At 44.6% G+C, this 20342-nt stretch overlaps 1 protein-coding gene across 3 annotated transcripts in view; it reads left to right on the forward strand.

Annotated features, from left to right (window-relative positions):
* flt4 (fms related receptor tyrosine kinase 4) overlaps positions 1-20342 on the forward strand; it is a 240299-nt gene that overhangs the window by 208082 nt on the left and 11875 nt on the right. For all 3 annotated transcript variants that reach the window (XM_078551154.1, XM_078551152.1, XM_078551153.1), the window contains 8 exons: positions 2993-3081; positions 5894-6047; positions 9993-10087; positions 15159-15281; positions 16612-16723; positions 16810-16909; positions 18591-18696; positions 20186-20325. In XM_078551154.1, coding sequence (XP_078407280.1) covers positions 2993-3081; positions 5894-6047; positions 9993-10087; positions 15159-15281; positions 16612-16723; positions 16810-16909; positions 18591-18696; positions 20186-20325 — 919 coding nt within the window. The remainder of the gene's footprint in view (positions 1-2992; positions 3082-5893; positions 6048-9992; positions 10088-15158; positions 15282-16611; positions 16724-16809; positions 16910-18590; positions 18697-20185; positions 20326-20342) is intronic.

Consider the following 20342-nt stretch of genomic DNA (forward strand, 5'->3'; position numbering starts at 1 on the left):
CTCCACAGCTTTTTAGGGGATCGAGTTCCAGATTTTCATTCTCCTTTGTGCTTCTTGACATCATCCTTGAACAGTCCAGCTCTAATTTTAAGGTTATGTAGCCTTGTTCTAGACTTACCCCCTTCCCAACCCCACTTTATCTACCCCATAATACTCCTTCAATCATCTCAAGCTCCTCAATTAGATTGCATCTTAGTCTTGGATAATTAAGAGATATGACCAATTGAGCAACCCATCTTTTTTTAAAAGTAAATTCTCGGGATCACCGGTTAGGCAGGAATTCATTCCACACACTCAGTGCCCTGGATACAACCAGTGAAGGACAGCCAATTCTGTCTTTCTGAGACACTTACTTATTGGAGCCTCTCAGCTCTTCTCACCAGGTCACAACCTGCTTCAGCTTGGTGTGACATGTGCGAGGTTTAAGAATACAAGGACTCAACAAAGTGGAGCAGCAGTAGACCATTTGGGCCCTTGAGCCTGCTCTGCCATTCAATAAGATTATTTCTGATCTTCTGCCTCAACCCCACCTTGCTGCCATATTCTTGGTGTCTTAATGTCCAAAAACCTATCAATCTCTGTCTTGAATATACCCATTGGCTAAGTATCCGCAGTCTCCTGGAATAAAGAATTCCAAAGATTCACAACTCTCTGATTGAAGAAATTTCAACTTGTCTCAGTCCTAAATGGCTGCCCCCTTATCCTGAGACCGATCCCCTAATTCTAGACTTTCCAGCCAGTGGATGCAGCCTCTCAGCATCTATCCTGTCAAGCCCTCTGAATTGTATACATTTCGGTGAGCTTATCTCTCAATCTTCTAAAACCCAGAGTATGTGGGCCCATTCCATTCAATCCCTCCTCATAGGAATGCCCACTCACCCCAGAAGGTTTCTCCACTCAGACCCCAAAATGTCATCATCAATATAACCTTCTTCACTTACATAAATGTAGGAAGCCCCACCCCTCCTGCCTGTGGGTCCCAAAAGCTAATATTATGGGGAGATGGTGGCTTAGTGGTAATGTCACTGGACTAGTAGTAATCCAGAGGCCCAAGCTAATGCTTTGGGGACATGGGTTCAAATCCCTGCATGGCAGATGGTGGCATTTCAATGCAATTAATAAACCTAGAATTTAAAACTAGTCTCAGTAATAGTGACTATGACAACTATCACTGATTGTTGTAAAAACCCATCTGGTTCATTGATGTCCTTCAGGGAAGGAAAGCTGTTGCCCTTGCCTGGTCTGGCCTGCATGTGACTCCAGACCCACAATGAAGTGGTTGACTCTTAACTGCCCTCTGCAATGGCCTAGCAAGCCACTCAGGTCAAGGACAATTAGAAATGGGCAACAAATGCTGGCCTTGTCAACAATGCCCACATCCTATGAAAGAATAAAAAAAAGCTCACGAGCACAGGAAAGTTTTCATTTTCTTTTATGGGATGTGGATGTTGCTGGCAAGGCCAACATTTGTTACTCTTCCCTAATTGCCCTTGAACTGAGGGACTTGTGAAGCCATTTCAGAGTCAACCACATTGCTGCGGGTCTGGAGTTACATGTAGACCAGACCAGGTAAAGATGGCACATTTCCTTCCCTAAAGGACATTAGTGAAACAGATGGGTTTTTACAACAATTGATGATAGCTTTGTGGTCCCCCTTATTGGGACTAGCTTTCAATTCCAGATTTATTAATTGACATTAAGTTCTACACAGTCGCTGTGGTGAAATTAGCCTGGGCATCTGGATTACTAGTCCAGTGACATTATCACTACACCACCATTTCCCCATAAGTGTATCTTCCCAGTGGATAAGTGCTCTTTTCAATTCACCACTTGGTCGGTTTCTGACAGGAAGGTAGGAGGTAAAATTTCCCCCACACATGTGCATGTATGTGTGAGACTGTGTGTGTGATTTTAGTGGTGGAGAAATGATTGATTTAACCTCACATAATAAGAGTCTGCACACTTCCAGTAACACACGGTGTGAAACAATCGGCCAATGTTTCTGCAGGGTTATATTTAATCCTCAGGAGTGCCATTGTGTGAACTGGTTCACAGCAACAACTGATGATGACTGAAGTACCAAGACTTAGCCCTGATCTCGTAAATGCATCAATTCCTAATTATTCTCAGGGAGCCAATAAATCATTGCTTGTTGGATTTTAAACTGGATCTTATTTGAACAAACGGTGTTTTAATTTTTGGGATGAGGGACTGAGTGATCCAGTGACACTCAGATGCATCACAAATTATTTACTGCCTATTCTAGTGTAATTATAGCAGAACATCTGCTTCCTTTGTTGATTACTGGACAGATGTGAATCTGGGATAATAGCGACATGCATTTGAATATAGTTTCACACCGAGATCGTCTGTTGAAATCTATAAATGGATTCATGTGATGATAATGTTTCATCAAGGAAGGATATATTGGCCTTGGAGCGAGTGCAGCATAGGTTTACCAGAATGATACCTGGACTCCAAGCGTTAGATTACAAGGATAGATTACACCTCTCGGGTTATAAGAACTGGAATTAAGGGATGATTCCTTCAACGTTTTCAAGGTATTAAGAGGAACAGATAGGGTAAATTGGGAGAAACCAGATTTGCTAGTTGGGGAGTCCAGGACTAAGAGTCAAAAAAATTAGAGCTAGACTTTCCAGGAGTGAAATTAGAAATACTGCTACACACAAAGGGTGGTAGAGGTTTCTTCAAGCAGCAAGTTATACTAGATCAATTGTTATTTTTAAAGCTGTTATTGATAGATTTTTTGTTAGTTAACTATATTAAGAGATATGGGGCAAAGACAGGTATATGGAGTTAGGCCACAGATCATCCATGAGCTCATTGAATAGTGGAATATGCTTGAAGGGCTATTCTTATCATCTTTTCTAGCTCCTAAAATGCCTAAGATAGCTAAAGTTGAAGGAGTACTGGAGGAGCAGAAAGCAATATTATGGGCTACATTAACACTCCTTACTCTGTGCTGTTTCAGGTCCTTTGATGGTGATTGTGGAATACTGTAAATATGGAAACCTTTCCAACTATTTGAGGAACAAGCGTGAAGATTTCATCCCTTACAGGGTAACGTTACACCACACACTCCACCTCCATTTCCCTGTATCCTCACTGTGTCAAAATAAAGCCTTATTGCCCAGTCTCCAACTTTACCGTTTGTTAAGACCTCAAAAGTCCTTGCGTCTCTTAGATCTCCCTTCCTTCTGCATTCAAGACCATAAGACATAGGAGCAGAAATTAGGCCATTCGGCCCATCGAGTCTGCTCCGCCATTCAATCATGGCTGATAAGTTTCTCAACCCCATTCTCCTGCCTTCTCCCCGTAACCTTTGATCCCCTTACCAATCAAGAAACCATCTATCTCCGTCTTAAATACACTCAATGACCTGGCCTCCACACCCTTCTGTGGCAATGAATTCCATAGATTCACCACTCTCTGGCTAAAGAAGTTTCTCCTCATCTCTGTTCTAAAAGGTCTTCCCTTTACTCTGAGGCTGTGCCCTCGGGTCCTAGTCTCTCCTACTAATGGAAACATCTTCCCCACGTCCACTCTATCCAGGCCTTTCAGTATTCTGTAAGTTTCAATCAGATCCCCCCTCATCCTTCTAAACTCCATCGAGTATAGACCCAGAGTCCTCAAACGTTCCTCATATGTTAAGCCTTTCATTCCTGGGATCGTTCTCGTGAACCTCCTCTGGATCCTCTCCAGGGCCAGAACATCCTTCCTCAGATACGGGGCCCAAAATTGCTCACAATATTCTAAATGTGGTCTGACCAGAGCCTTACAAAGCCTCAGCAGCACATCCCTGCTTTTATATTCTAGTCCTCTCGAAATAAATGCCAACATTGCATTTGCCTTCCTAACTACCGACTCAACCTGCAAGTTAACCTTAAGAGAATCCTGGACTAGGACTCCCAAGTCCCTTTGCACTCCAGATTTCTGAATTCTCTCCCCATTTAGAAAATAGTCTATGCCTCTATTCTTCCTACCAAAGTGCATGACCTCACACTTGCCCACGTTGTATTCCATCTGCCACTTCTTTGCCCATTCTGCTAACCTGTCCAAATCCTTCTGCAGCCTCCCCACCTCCTCAATACTACCTGTCCCTCCACCTATTTTTGTATCATCTGCAAACTTAGCCAGGATGCCCTCAGTTCCTTCATCTAGATCATTAATGTATAAAGTGAAAAGTTGTGGTCCCAACACTGACCTCTGCGGAACTCCACTAGTCACCGGCCGCCATCCTGAGAAGGACCCCCTTATCCCCACTCTCTGTCTCCTGCCAGACAGCCAATCTTCTATCCATGCTAGTACCTTGCCTCTAACACCATGGGCTCTTGTCTTACTGAGCAGCCTCCTGTGCGGCACCTTGTCGAAGGCCTTCTGGAAGGCCAAGTAGATAACATCCATTGGCTCTCCTTTGTCTAACCTACTCGTTACCTCCTCAAAGAATTCTAACAGGCATGACCTCCCCTTGATGAAACCATGCTGACTTTGCCCTATTTTATCATGCACTTCCAAGTATTCTGAAATCTCATCCTTAATAATGGACTCTAAAATCTTACCAACAACCGAGGTCAGGCTAATCGGCCTGTAATTTCCCGTCTTTTGCCTCACTTCCTTCTTAAACAGGGGGGTTACATTAGCGATTTTCCAGTCCTCTGGGACCCTCCCTGACTCGAGTGATTCCTGAAAGATCACCACCAATGCCTCCACTATCTCTTCAGCTACCTCCTTCAAGATTGGTGTCACCCATCCATTGAATTATAGAACCGTACAGTTACAGTTTGAGGCTATTTGGCCCATCATGCCTCTGATAGCTCTTTGAATTGGTTTTATTACTTGCTCACTTCCTCTCTGCTCTTCCCCTACAGCCCTGCAAATTTTGATCATTTCAACTATTCATTCAATGTCCTTTTGGAAGTTCCTATTGAATCTGTTTCCACCACTTTCAGGCAGCACATTCCAGGTCACAACAACTCATTATATTAAAAAAATTCCTTCCTCTCTCATCTAGTTCTTTTGCCAATTATCATAAATCTGTGTTCAACCTTCCCACCAGTGGAAACGTTCTCTTTATTAACGCCATCAAAACACCTCAATGTTAATCATGGCGGCTTTGTCCATTTCGCTGTGAATGTAGGGAACTTTGCTTGTTACACTTTCTTCCCTATTCCTTTATGGAGTTGCCCTGCAGCCTTCGTCATGAACCTTAAGCTTGGCCCCCGCAGTTGGAAAACCACCAGGGAGAGTAAAAGGTATTGCAGCATTGGAAAGGAGACAGAACGTCAAAATGATACCAAGACCATAGTGACGGAAAATTTCTTTGTAAAACTCTAATGAACTTGTCTAAATGTTGCATGAGCCACTCACAGAATAAGAAAGAAAGGTTTGCATTTCTGTAGCGCTTCTCACAACCTCAGAACATCCCAAAGCGCTTTACAGACAATGAAGTTTGGTCACTGTTGTAATGTAGGAAATGCAGCAGCCAAATTGCCCACAGCCAGGCCCCTCAAAGAGTAATAAACTAATCCCAGAGAATTTGTTTTTTTAACGATGTTTGTTGAGGGATAAATAGTAGCCAGGGCACCTGAGAGAACTCCCCTGCTGCTCTTTGAAATTGTGCTGCAGGATCTTTTACATCTGCCTAAGAAGGTTTTGGGGGAAATGAAGCAATGGTGGGCAAATGGAACTGAGGCACAGATCAGCCATGATCTGACCGAGTGGCGGAACAGGCTTGAGGGACTGAATGGCCTCCACATGTTCCTAACCCCGTGCCTGCCCTGGAGTGTTTGATGGGACAGTGTGGAGGGAACTTTACCTTCCATCTAACCTGCCAGAGCTTTCCAGATGTGACCAGATTACTGTTGTGCTGTAGGACCGGGCTCCAAAGATGAGGAATCAGGTGATCTCGATGGTGGAAGTAGTGAAGGGATTGGACAACAGGAGCCGGGGCAGTACCAGTGAGAATGCAATCTGTAAACGAGCAGCCGTGGAGAAAATCCTCAGTCACCCTGAGGATCTGGTGGAAGGTGAGTCGAATTTGATTTCAAATATCAAATGTTATAAACGTGCTTAAAAGCTTTGAAGGAAATTGATTAAAAAAAAACCTACCTAGATAAACTATTCCTTGTTGTGAACGGTTCAAATCCAAAATTCATGAGTTAGATGATAGAGGGAAAATTGAGAGAACTTTTCAACCAATGGTAAGCAGTTTGGTGGTTAAGTTATCAGAAAAAGGGAGAAATGGAATGAAGAGACAATTAGATTTGTTTCTGGAGGAAAAAGTGATTGACAGATATGAAGAGAAGGCGGGTACTTGGGAGTGAAGCATATGGGGAGAAGGTGGGCAGATGGAATTGAGGGATATGGGGAGGAGGTGGATGGGTGGGATTGAAGGACACGGGGAGAAGGTGGGTGGGTGGTGAAGCTAGCATTTATTGCCCATCCCTAATTGCCCTTCAGGTGATAGTGAGCCCACCTACAACTGAGTGACTTGCTCAGCCATTTCAGAGGAGTCAACCACGTTGCTGTGAATGTGGAGTCACATGTAGGCCAGACGAGGTAAGGATGCCAGAGTTTCTCCCCTGAAGGTCATTGGTGATCTAGGCAGAGTTTTTACAACAACAGGTTCATGATCATTAATAATGAGACTGGGGTGGGGTGGGGTGGGGGTGGGGGGCGCAATATAGGGAGAATCACAAAGATAAAAGCAAAATACTGCAGATGCTTGGGAATGAAGCCGGACAGGTGGCTGAGGTGGTGGTGGGCGAGCATTTTAGTGATAGCGACCACAACATGGTACTGTTTGTTATCGACAAAGAAATAGACAAGTTGCAAAAAAATGTTTTGGATTGGGGGAGAGTGGATTTTAGTAAAATAAGGCAGGATCTGGCCAAGGTAGACTGGGAACAGTTACTTGTGGGGAAATCTACAGAGGAACAGTGGGGGGTGTTCAAAAAGGAAATGGGGAGGGTACAGACTCAACATGTCCCCTCAAGGGTGATATGAAGGAATAACAAGCCCAGAGAACCATGGATGACCAGAGATATTCAGGTTACGATGAGAAGGAAAAAAGAGGCTTTTAGCAGGTACAAGGGAAGCAAATCAGCAGAGGCATTAGTGGAGTAGAGAAAGTGCAGGGTGGAGCATAAGAAAGCAATTAGGAGAGCTAAGAGGGGATATGAGAAAGCTCTGGTTGGTAAAAGTAGGGAAAATCCCAAGATAGTCAATAAGTATATCAATGGGAAGAGGATAACCAGGGAAAGAGTAGGGCCCAAAAAGGACCAAGGGGGCAATCTATGGGTGGAGCCAGAGGACATCGCTAGAATGAATACTTCACGTCCGTCTTCACCCAAGAGAATGAGGCTGAAGATATCAAACTCGGGGAGAGAGACTGCGAGATTCTTAAGCAAATTGATATAGGGAGTGACAAGGTATTGGAGGTGTTGGCAGGCTTAAAAGTGGACAAATCTCCAAATCCGGACAACTGAGGAAGGCAAGGTATGAGATCGCAGGGGCTCTGACCCGAATTTTTAATTCCTCTCTGGCCACGAGGACTGGAGAACAGCTAATGTGGTTCCACTATTTAAGAAGGGTTGTAGAGATAAGCCAGGGAACTACAGGCCAGTGAGTCTCACGTCAGTGGTAGGGAAACTATTAGAGAAAGTTCTGAAGGAGAGTATCTATCTCCACTTGGAGAGGCAAGGTTTGATCAGGGTTAGTCAGCATGGCTTTGTCAGAGGGAGGTCATTAACAAATTTGATTGAATTTTTTGAGGAGGTGACCAGGTGTGTAGATGAGGGTGGTGTAGTTGATGTAGTTTATATGGATTTCAGCAAAGCCTTTGACAAAGTCCCACATGGGAGACTTATAAAGAAGGCAAATGCACATGGGAATTTGGGAAGGTGGATTCAAAATTAGCTTAGTTGTAGGAGGTAGAGGGTGATGACAGAAGGATGCTTTAGTGACTGGAAGCCAGTGTCCAGTGGCGTACCACAGGGATCTGTGCTGGGTCCCCTATTATTTGTCATTTATATAAACGACATAGATGACGATGTAGGGGGTAAGATTAGTAAGTTTGCGGATGACACAAAGATTGGCCGGGTGGTTAACAATGAGGTTGAGTGTCTTGGGCCACAGGAAGATATAGACGGGATGGTCAAATGGGCAGATAAGTGGCAGATGGAATTTAACCCTGACAAGTGTGAGGCGATACACTTTGGAAGGAGTAATTTAACAAGGAAGTATTCAATGAACGGCATGGCACTAGGGAGTTCTGAGGAACAAAGGGACATTGGCATGTGTGTCCATAGATCTCCGAAGGCGGAGGGGCATGTTAGTGGGGTGGTGAAAAAGGCATATGGGACACTTGCCTTTATCAATCGAGGCATAGATTACAAAAGTAGGGAGGTCATGTTGGAGTTGTATAGGACCTTGGTGAGGCCACAGCTGGAGAACTGTGTGCAGTTCTGGTCACCACATTATAGGAAGGATGTGATTTCACTGGAGGGGGTGCAGAGGAGATTCACCAGGATGTTGCCTGGGATGAAACATTTAAGTTATGAAGAGAGGTTGGATAGACTAGGGTTGTTTTCATTGGAGCAGAGAAGACTGAGGGGCGACTGGATCGAGGTACAAGATTATGAGGGGCATGGACAGGGTGGATAGGGAGCAGCCGTTCCCCTTAGTTGAAGGATCAGTCACAAGGGGACATAAGTTCAAGGTGAGGGGCAGGAGGTTTAGGGGGGATGTGAGGAAAAACTTTTTTACCCAGAGGGTGGTGACGGTCTGGAATGCACTGCCTGGGAGGGTGGTGGAGGCAGGTTGCCTCACATCCTTTAAAAAGTACCTGGATGAGCACTTGACACGTCATAACATTCAAGGCTATGGACCAAGTGCTGGTAAATGGGATTAGGTAGGTAGGTCAGGTGTTTCTCACGTGTCGGTGCAGACTTGATGGGCCGAAGGGCCTTTTCTGTACTGTGATTCTGTGATTCTATGATGCTGGAAAACTGAAACAAAAACAAAAATTGCTGGAAAAACTCAGCGGCTCTGACAGCATCTGTGGAGAGAAAGACAGAGTTAACATTTCGAGTCCGTATGACTCTTCTTCAGAACTAAAGAGAAGTAAAAATGTAATGAAATATATACTGTTTAAGGGGGGTGGGGCAGGTGAAGCTGGATAGAAGGCCAGCGATAGGTAGAGGCAAAGGAGAGATTGCCAACGATGTCATAAACAAAAGGTGGAAGGGGTGTTGATGGTGGTGATACTGGCTAAAGGAGGTGCTAATATTGACATTAAGAGTAGAAAGCAGGATGAGCAAGTGACAGATGGCCCTAGTGGGGGTGGGGTGGAGGGAGCGGACGGTGTATGAGAAAAGATTGAAATAGGCTAAAAGGTGCAGGTCATGAACTCTCTCCTCCATCCCTTTTCTTCAAATATTTATTTTTAAATTTTTATAAATTTTTTTCCCACCTATTTCTATTATTATTTTTAAATTTTTTTCCATTCATTGTTTTATCCCCACCTTTTAGCCTATTTCGATCTTTTCTCCCCTCCCCTCACCCCACCCCCATTAGGGCCATCTGTCACTTGCTCATCCTGCTTTCTACTCTTAATGTCACCATTAGCACCTCCTTTAGCCAGTATCACCACCATCAACACCCCTTCCACCTTTTGTTTATGACATCTTTTGCAATCTCTCCTTTGCCTCCACCTATCACTGGCCTATCCAGCTTCACCTGCCCCACCCCCCCCTTAAACAGTATATATTTCACCACATTTTCTTTCTCTCCATAGATGCTGTCAGAGCTGCTGAGTTTTTCCAGCAATTTTTGTTTTTGTAGGAAGAATCACACATTGTTACCAAATGGTGTGATGAGGTCATTGTTGAGCATTGTGACTTAAGGTTCCTGAACTGGAACTTTCTGATTGTTCCTAAATAAACCTAAGAACCTATGTTTCCCTCTGACAGTTGACGACCTCTGGCAATGCCCCCTGACCCTGGTTGACCTGATCTGCTACAGCTTCCAAGTGGCTCGTGGGATGGAGTTCCTGGCGTCCCGAAAGGTGAGGTCCCCAGATTTGTTGGCTCATGCCAAGGTGTTTCTGTGTGCACTGAACAGGTTACTGCACCCAAGTATCTGATCTTCCCTAACCTAGACTGTGTATGTCAGCAGCTATTTTGAAAGGGAATCCAGATAAATACTTGAAGGAGAAACATTTACAGGTGTATGGGGAAAGAGCAAGGGGGAGTGGATGGCTCTACCAAAGAGCCAGCACAGGCAGCCTGGGCCAAATGGCCTCCAGCTCTTGCTTTGCTGTGATATTCTATGATTTGAGTATTATAGTAGGGGAATAATCAGAAACAAGCTCAGTACCGACATCAATACACATTCCCCTACCAGCAGGATTCACCAGGTAGCAATCTTGAGCAGGAACAGCGCAGCAACCAGCAGGATAGCTCAGCTTGGTGCCATTATCCTAAAGCAGGTACCAATCTCCTAATGGTAGCATTAAAAGAGCCCCCCTACGTCACAACAGTGGCCTTCACACCAAAAAATAGTTAATTGGCCATAAAGCACTTTGGAACGTCTTGAGGCCATGAAAGGCACTAAAGATAATCTTTCTGTTTTTCCTTTCCTTCCTCCCTTTTGTCATGTTGCATTTGCTAAGTTCTCAGTGGTTTGACTTCCTCGATTGGCGAGGAAAGATTCTCTGTCTTGCACAGCTCTTCATTGCCATCTACTGCTAGTTCTAGAGAACCCAAGAAGATCCAGAGTGGGAAACTATTCCAGCACGTCTGTTTTGTTTTTGCTGAAAGTAACTGCCTGCCTGAGACCATACAGTCAAAGGCAACATTTCATCTAAACCTGTTTTTCACACTGTTGAAGCCTTTACTGACCAATTAACCAACACACGGAGCAGGACAGATTTTACTTTCTTACATCAAATCAATTTCTGCGACTCACGTGGACCTCGTTATCGATTTTTATATCAAATTGGCAAACACAAAGCCAACTGATCGATTCAGCATTGAGCTTCAAAATGAGCTTGAATGCTAAAACTACTGGTGAGATGATGCCAAACCTGGATTTGAAAGACTGGTGATGGGAGAGAAAGGGGATTTGAGGGAGAAAGAAAGTCCCACATTTTGGAGGGAAGACTGAGAGAAGGGAGGAGTTCCACAGAATTGAGGTTCTAGGAACACATGCAGTAGTGTGGGCCACTGTATGATGAATCTCAGTTGTAATACAGTGAGGACATAGGGAGAAGGGGGAGTGGAGAGGATGAGGGATAGCATATGAGATGGGAAATTTGGAGTTTAGGGAGGACCTCCTCCTCCTTCAGGTACCATGCCCTAAAAGAGCATTGGCAACCATGGACTTCCATTGGATTGGTCCATGATTATGCTTGGCAAAGTACTACAATGGTTTGGCATTGCCTCCTGCAGTTTGGCCATCAGGCAGATTGGAAGGATTTACAGGCTGATAATCAACCTGCTTGGCCAGGCTATGATTACACCTTCCATAGCCTTCAAGTCCTGAAGTGGGACTTGAACCCACAGCTTTCAGCCCAAAGGTAGGGATACAATCCACTGCATCACAAGACCATTGGGGAGGAGCAATGAAGGGAAATCCGAAGAGAACTGACGAGAGTAGTATATGTAAGAGATTAGAAAGGTTTTGTTGAGTATGCAGCTCTCTAGGTATCCAAAGAAGGGAAACTGATCTATCCGTGCTTCTTCGTTGCATTTTTAAAGGCAGTTGAAGAACTTGTATTTATGTAAAGCGCTTTTCATGACTTCAGAATGTCCCAAAGCACTTTACAGTCAATGACATACTTTGGAAGAGTGATCACTGTTACGATGTAAGAAACACACACAGCAAACAACATTGAGCTAACTGACCGGATAATCTGTTTATTTGTGATGTTGGTTAACAGATAAACTTTGGCCAGGATACAAGGATTAACTCCCCTGCTCTTCTTCAAAACAGTGCTGTGAGATCTTTTACATCCACCTGAGAAGGCAGACAGGACCTTGCTTTAATGCCTCATCAAAAGGTAGCACCTCCGACAATGCAGTGCTTCCTCAGCACTGCAACTAGGAGCATCAGATTATGGGTTCAAGCCTCTGGAGCGGGACATGAGCCTACAACCTCCTGACTCAGAAGTAAGAGAGTGCTACCCACTGAGCTACTGCTGACACCTAACTCCAGCTATATGATTTCAATGGGAGCACAAAGCCAAGAGGGAGAACTATTGCACATTGTTCTTCCCAGAATCACAGAATTTTAAAGGCACAGAAGAAGGCCATTTGGCCCATCATGTCTACACTGGCTCACCAAATGAGCATTATGATCTAGTACCATTGCCCTGCCTTTTCCCCGTACCCCTGCACATTGTTTCTTTTCAAATAGTCATCTAATGCCCTCTTGAATGCCTCAATTGAACCTGCCTCTACCACACTTCCAGGCAATGCGTTCCAGACCCCAACCACTCGTTGTGTGAAAAAGTTTTTTCTCACAATTCACTCCCCACCTCTTCTGAAGGCACAGATTTTCAGGGGGCTCCAGTTCCCAGATGTCCTCTGAGACTTCACGCATATGTGAGTCTAGCCAGTGTTTGTGATGAGGTTATTGGACACAACAGCTTCTGATCACTCCCAATGTCCACACCATCCCGCTAAAGGGGGGAAGGGGTGTCACTGGAAATCGTCAGGAGCAGAAATGTTGACTCATCGCCCCCTCCCTAACCCAGGGATGCAGAGACCTATTGTCCTCCAACTGAGATTAGCTCATCGAGGTTGTGATTTTTCTTACCTAGCAAAGCACACCTCCCCACAGTAATAGAATGGTCTTCCTGTGGTCTGACATTGCTCTCACCAGGAGGTGAGTTAACTTTTTAGACCCCCTGGGACTGGGGTTTCTGCCAATGTCCTGCCTAAGATCAGGGGGTAAGGCCTAACACTGCATTCCTGCTGCCCACAACCATGACAGGATTCATAGAAAATTAGGGGCTATACATATAAGATAGTCACCAAGAGATCCAATAGGAAATTCAGAAGAAACCTGTTTACCCAGAGAATGGTGAGAATGTGGAACTCACTTCCACAGAGAGTGGTTGAGGTGAACAACATGGATGTATTTTAGGGGAAGGTGGCTAAATGCACGAGGGAGAAAGGAACAGAGAGTTGATAGAGTGAGATAAAGAACGGGAGGAGGCTTGTGGAGCATAAACTGGTTAGTTTATGGACTGTTTAGACCAAATGGCCTGTTTCTGTGCTCTATGTCCTGTGTTAATCCATCACAGGGGGAGTCCATTCAGCCCAACATGTCTGTGCTGGCTCTTAGAAAGAGCTATTTATTTTTCCACTTCCCTGCTCTTTCCCCAAAGCCAATGTACCCTCTATTTTTTTCTTTGGTAGTGTGCAGCCGATTCGTTTAAGTGCATGGGCCTTTAAATTTTTTTTAAGGAGATAACTTAAGGGGGCCAAATTGGGTGCAGCCTGCACGGAAACGTTCAATTTGCCGGACAGCTGCGTGGCCAAGTAGCTTAGAGGGAACATTGCCCGCAGCCCTGAAGAGGTTTCCTTTTTAAGTATTTATTGAATTCCCTTTTGAAAGTTACTATTGAATCCGCTTCCTCTATCCTTTCAGGCACTGCCTTCCAGACCATAACAACTCACTGCGTAAAGAAAATTCTCCGGTCTGGGTCTTTTCCTAATTACTGTAATCCTGTGCCCTGTCATCTATCAACTCCCCCGCCATTGAAAACAGTTTCCTCCAATCTATTCTATCAAAAACCCTTCATGTTTTTGAACACCTCTATTAAACCACCCCCCTTAACCTTCCCTGCCCCAATTCCAGTTTCTTTAGCCTCTCCATACAAAGTTTCTGTTTCTTTAAGGATGTGTTAGAATCCAGTAGCACTAACATTGGTCTTGTCCGACTCCTACAAGTACTGTAGCTCCTCCGCCCCTTTAACGGCTCTCACTGCCCCACCAGACGCTGCAGATCCACTGGACTCTCCCCTGTTGCAGAGCCGGGCTCCTGTCTGGCAACAGGAATCCCACCCTGTACATCAAGTGAGCACAGAGGCAGCCAGAAAACTCACCTGACCCCAACTTTGCCCCAAAGAAGGGAGGCCCACCCCATGGTGATTATGATATCAAGCAGAGCGTGCACCTCCCCACACCAAAGGATCCAAACCCTGGCTGCTTTCCATTCTTGTCCTCATAGACCGAGACTGATGGAGTTTTGTTGAATAAGAATCTCCAGTGATTTGGAGAAAAGGTGGGTAAAGGGAGGTAATGTGCAGATCAGCCATGATTTAGCTGAATGTTAGAAAAGCTCGAGTGGCTGACTTACATAGAACTTAAAGCACGCGAAAAGGCCATTCGGCCCAACAAGTCCAGTGTTTATGCGCTACACAAGTCGCCTCCAACCATTCTCCAAAATATCCTTCTATTCCTTTCTCCCTCATGTGTTTATCTAGCTTCCCCTTAAGGCATCTGCACTATTCACCTCAACCACTCCTTTTGGCAACAAATTCCACATTCTCCCTACTCTCTGGATAAAGAAATTTCTCCTGAAACTCCAATTGGATTTATTAGCGATTGTCTGATATTCAGACCCTAATTTTGCATTCCCACAAGTGGAAACATTTTCTTTATCCTATTAAACCCTTTCGTAACCTTAAAGACCTTTATTGGGTCACCCCTTGGCCTCTCTTAGAGCCATAGAACCACAGAAACATTACGGTGCAGAAAGAGGCCATTCAGCCCATCATGTCTGCGCTGGCCAAAAAGAGAAAAAATAAACAAGCCAGTCATTTTAATCTCACTTTCCAGCACCTGGTCCATAGCCTTGCAGGTTACAGCACTTCTGGCGGAGTAAAGATCTCCAGCCTGTTCAATCCAGCCTGTTCAAGCTATCCTAGTGTTTAATATGGTCTCAATTTCTAGCAGCACTGAAATTATTGGCGAATAAATTGGGGTGGGGGGGCGGGATTCTGTGGTGGGCCCGGCCAGAATACCATCCCCACCCGGCCTCCACCTCCCCCACCAGGCAGTGAGGACAGAACTTTACCCCAAGCTGTGAAAATTACCACATGTTGAGTGACTGGGAATTGTGTTCAGTGTATTCACAGAGACCTGGCAGCTCGCAACATTCTCCTGTCTGAAAACAATGTGGTGAAGATCTGCGATTTTGGCCTCGCCAGAGATATTTACAAGGATCCCGATTATGTGCGAAAGGGGAACGTAAGTAGTATGGCCTGAAGTGTAATAAGGGTTATTAAGGGTTAAGGAACAAAAGTGGGAAAGTGGAGTTGAGATACAGAAAAGGCTACAATCGAATGGCAGAACAGACTCAAGGGGCTGAATGGCCTCCTCCTGTTCCTATGATATCATCCTGGACACTAGGAGTAAGTGTTCTCACTACACACAAACCGTTGGGGTTACAGGTGTGTCTCGAACAATAATGTTGGGGCTTCCAAATGCTAAGGAAAATTCTTATCTCAATTGTTAAGACTTTTCACAATGAGAATTTGCATAAAGAGTTCACATAAATAATAATTACTTTTTTAAAGAAAGACTAAATAGTCATTGCCTGGAGTGAGGTGGATAGGTTTTTTTATGGGGTAAAGGCATTAATGGGGTTGGTTAGCTCAGTTGGGTAGAGAGTGGTGCAGAGTAACAACAGTGGTGCGGGTTCGATCCCTGTAGTCCTTGGGGTCCTTCTCCTCGCCTTGTCCCATAGTGATATTGTAGCACAAGCCATAATTAGCAACGCTTGGACAATGAGGATGCTACGTAGAGAGAGATAGTAGGGGTTACAGAACCAAGGTAGCTAAATGGTGTTACAGTACAGATCAGCTATGATATAATTGAATGGCAGAACAGGCCCAAGGAACTGAATGGTTTCTTCCTTTTCCTATGTAAGGCATGTGTAACATGCTTGGGGAAAACAGGTGACTTTGGAATGCTGTTTTCAAAGCTCTCCGTCACTGAGGGTTCTCCTCGTCTCAGTTCCGAGTTTATTGTAAACTATTGATAGAGATTGAATGCTCTGATTATTGATATATCATACGGCTACCTGGATGGTAGAAGGTGATCTAGATGGAATAGAAGGATGGATAAATAATTGAGAGAATAAGAGTTCAAATCCTGCCATTGCAGTTTGAGAGTTAGAATTGTTTTTTAAACGTGCTTTTTAAAACGTTGGTCTCAGTAAAAGTAATCATGAAGCTGCCAGATTATCGTAAATAAAACTCAAGTGGTCACTAATGTACTTTAGAGAAGGAAACCTGCTGCCCTTACCTAGTCTGGTTCTGTGTGTGACTCCAGGGCCTTACCAATGTGGTTGACTCTTAAGTGCCCTGTGAAGTAGCCTAACCAGGCACTCAGTTTATCAAATCATTAACTGTAGAAGGAGCTTCATTTTGTATGTAATCCATGTTGTATCTGCCCTTGGAATATTTGAATTTTTCTGAATTGCTCAGTAGTTTGGGGTAAAACATAGCAAGTAAGTTTAAGATGTCAACTAAAAGCACAATGAATTGTAACGCCTGATTTTTACGCTTTGTTCCAGGCTAGACTCCCACTCAAGTGGATGGCTCCTGAGAGCATCTTCGATAAAGTTTACACCACTCAGAGCGATGTTTGGTCCTTTGGGGTCCTCCTATGGGAGATCTTTTCTCTGGGTGAGGAGAAATTGGGGTTCAGGACTTGGGTGAATGAGGCCTCAGTGAGCTCCTTGCTGCCTTACTGACTTCCTGTCTTGTTTCAGGCGTTTCTCCCTATCCTGGAGTCCAGATCAACGAGGAATTCTGCCAGAGACTGCGGGAAGGCACCAGAATGCGAGCTCCGGAATACGCCACAGCGGAAATGTAATGGAGATATCTCTGGATCCTTAGAATCATACTGTATTAAAAGAGTTAAATTAATGAGCAGGTTGCAGAGAAAAGACCAGTATTCTGTTGAGTACAGAAGATTAAGGGCTGATCAGTTGCACTGTTTGAAATGTTTAAAGGAGTTGTAGACTAGATAGAGAAATAGAAATAGTTTCCTTAGTAGTCCAGAGCAAGGGAATGTGACCTTAAAATTAGAACTAGGCTGTCCAAGGCTGAAGTTAGGAAGTACTTCTTCACACAAAGGGTAGTGAGAATCTAGAACTCCCAAGTTGTTGAGGAAGGTCAGTTGGAAATTTCTAATCCAAATTGATAGTTTGTTGAAATGAAAACAGAAAGTGCTGGAAAAACTCAGCAGGTCTGGCAGCATCTGTGGAGAGAGAAATGGAGTCAACGCTTCGAGTCCAATATGGTTCTTCTTTGGAACTGAAGAAAGGCAGAAATGTGATGGGTTTTATGCTGTTGAGAAAAGGGGAGGGGCAGGTGGAGCAAAAAGAGAAGGTGAGGGATAGGTTTTTGTTAGGCAAGGATATTCAGGGTTACAGAACTAAGGTGGGTAGCTGGTGTCAAGTTACAGATCAGCCATGGTCTAATTGAATGATGGAATAGGCTAGAGGGTTAAATGGCCACCCTCTGTTCCTGTGTTCATAGAACCCAGCAGTCAGATTGTGCTACAATGTGATTGCATTACCTGTCACAACATAGCATGTAGAATTATGAAATCATACAGTGTAGAAGGCCATTCAGCCCATCATGCTAGTGCTGGCTCTTTGAAAGAGCCATCCAATTAGTCCCACTCCATCTGCTCTTTCCCCATAGCCCTGTAATTTTTTCCCCCTTCAAGTATCGATCCAATTGGATCTGTTTCCACTGCCTTTTCAGCCATACATTCCAGGTCTATGGGCCTGTTTGATGGGATATTGTAGAGAGAATTTTACTCTGTATCTAATCTGTTCTGTCCTTGCCCTGTAAATCAGGAGATTGTGGGTTCAGAAACTTAAGCACAAAGCCTTGACTGACACAGTGCAGTATTGCGGGGATGCTGCACTATCAGCATCTTTCCTGTTATGCTCCCTCTGTCCTCTTGGGGGTGGAAGTAAAAGATTCTATCACACTATTCGAAGAAGGACAGGGCAGTTCCTGGCAAATATTTATTCCCTCAACTCATGTCACTAAAATAAAACCGTTGTAAAACTGGCGATTAATCTCACTGCTGTTTGTGGGAGCTTGCTGTGCATAAATTGGCTGCCATGATTCCTACATTGCAAAAGTACAAAATAGTGCTTAATTGGCTGTGTGGGACTTTGGGATGTCCTTGGATCATAAAGTTGAGTATATTAACGACAGAGATCTCTTGACTATTGATGGTAAGGTATCATGAGAAATAAGGATAGAGTTGAGATAGGTGATCAGCCATGTTCCTGTTGAATGACAGAGCAGGCAGACTCATGGGCCAGATGGTCTACTCCTGCTTCTTACTCTTTTATATAAGAGGCGCTATATAAATGCAAGTTCCCTCTTAGTGAACGAGTCCTACCAGCAAAACTGCGGTTTCTACACTTGAAAATTTAAAACTCTAGATGTCCGTGAGCAGTCCAGATTTCTTGGAAGGCTTGACCTGTCTGATGTTGACTAACAAGTGAATTCGTTGTTTTGGCAGCTACCGTATCATGCTGGGCAGCTGGCAAGGGGAGCCAAAGGACAGGCCAACCTTCTCTGATCTGGTGGAGCTCCTCGGAGATCTGTTGCAAGCCAACGTCCAACAGGTAGGTCACCTGAAATACTTTCACCTGTTCACTCAAGATTGCCCTGGCTCAGTTCAATGAACAACAAATTTCTTGAGCTTTTCATTCATTCCATTTCTGCTTCTTCCAGCAGGATTTGCTGGACAGTGATCAGGAGAAGGAGCCCTGCTTTGGGTTTCCCCTTAGGTACATCGACTAACTCATGAGGCATGACTTGTGGAAAGTGGGAGGAACAAGTGACTGTGGACCTATGGTTCCCAAAGCTTTCCACCACTCGTGTTACCCACAGCGTTGGCTCAGTGGGTAGCAATCTGACCTCTGAGTCAGCAGATCATGGGTTCAAGTTCCATTCCAGAGGCTTTTTTTTTTATTCTTTCATGGGATGTGAGCATCACTGGCAGGGCCAACATTTGTTTCCCATCCCTATTTGCCCTTGAGAAGGTGATGATGAGCCACCTTCTTGAACTGCTGCAGTCCATGTGGTGCACGTATACCCACAGTGCTGTTAGGAAGGGAGTTTCATGTTTTTGACCCAGCGACAATGAAGGTACGGCAATATCATTCCAAGAGAGGATGACGTGTGACTTGGAGGAGATTTTTCAGGTTCCCTTGCGTCTGTTGCCCTTGTCCTTCTTGGTGGTAGAGGTTGCGGGTTTGGAAGGTGCTGTCAAAGGAGGCTTGGCGAGGCCCTGCAGCGCATCTTTCAGATGCTACACACTTCTGCCATGATGCTCCAGTAGTGGAGGGAGTGAATGTATAGACAGTGGATGGGGTGCCGATCAAGCTGGCTGCTTTGTCCTGAATGGCATTGAGCTCCTTTGAGCATTGACCTGAGCACAAATTCTAGGCCAGCACCCTCAGTGGAACAGATGCCAGCCTTGCAAGTGATGCCCACATCCCAAAAAATCTTCTTGGTCTGTTTTGTTCAGCACTGCACAGGGTGGGGCATTGGCAAGCTGAACCTTCGAAGGGCCTTCTAATCATTTCCTTACAGTGTCACCACTGGTGAGATCATCAAAGATCCTCAGGAATCTTTCTGCCATCTGTCCAAACAAGCTGGAACCCTACAAGAGGAACCGACTTGCAACTTTTTAATTGTTAAATGCATTTACATCCTCATCTCTTGGATTTTCTATGACAGGACACAACCTGAGGAAACACTGCACTGTTGGAAGTGCTGTCTTTCAATTGCGATCTCAATCCGAAGCCCCATCCACACTCTCAGGTGGACATAAATGGTCCAACAGTCACTATTTTGAAGAAGAGCAGGGGAGTTCTCCCTGGTGTCCTGGACCAACATTCATCCCTCAACCAGCATCACTGAATCAGATCATCTGGTCACTATCACATTGTTGCTAATAAAATATTGCTGTGCATGGATTGGCTGCCGCGTTTCCTACATTTCAACATTGACTATAATTCATAAGTACTTTATTGGTTATGAAGTGCTTTGAGACATTCTGAGGTTGTGAAAGGTACCATATAAATTCCAGTCCATCTTTTCTTTTAGGATGGGAAAGACTACATTCCTCTCAGTATGTTGCAGTGTACAGAAGATGACTTGGGCTTTTCCCAGCCGCATTCATCCATGTCTCATGGAGATGATAAAGGGTCTGAATTGAGATTACGATGTGACAGTATAGGACCGAGGTAAGAGGTGTCACTTC

Source organism: Cetorhinus maximus, chromosome 10 (assembly GCF_964194155.1).
Source record: "Cetorhinus maximus chromosome 10, sCetMax3.hap1.1, whole genome shotgun sequence".
Lineage (NCBI taxonomy): Eukaryota > Metazoa > Chordata > Chondrichthyes > Lamniformes > Cetorhinidae > Cetorhinus > Cetorhinus maximus.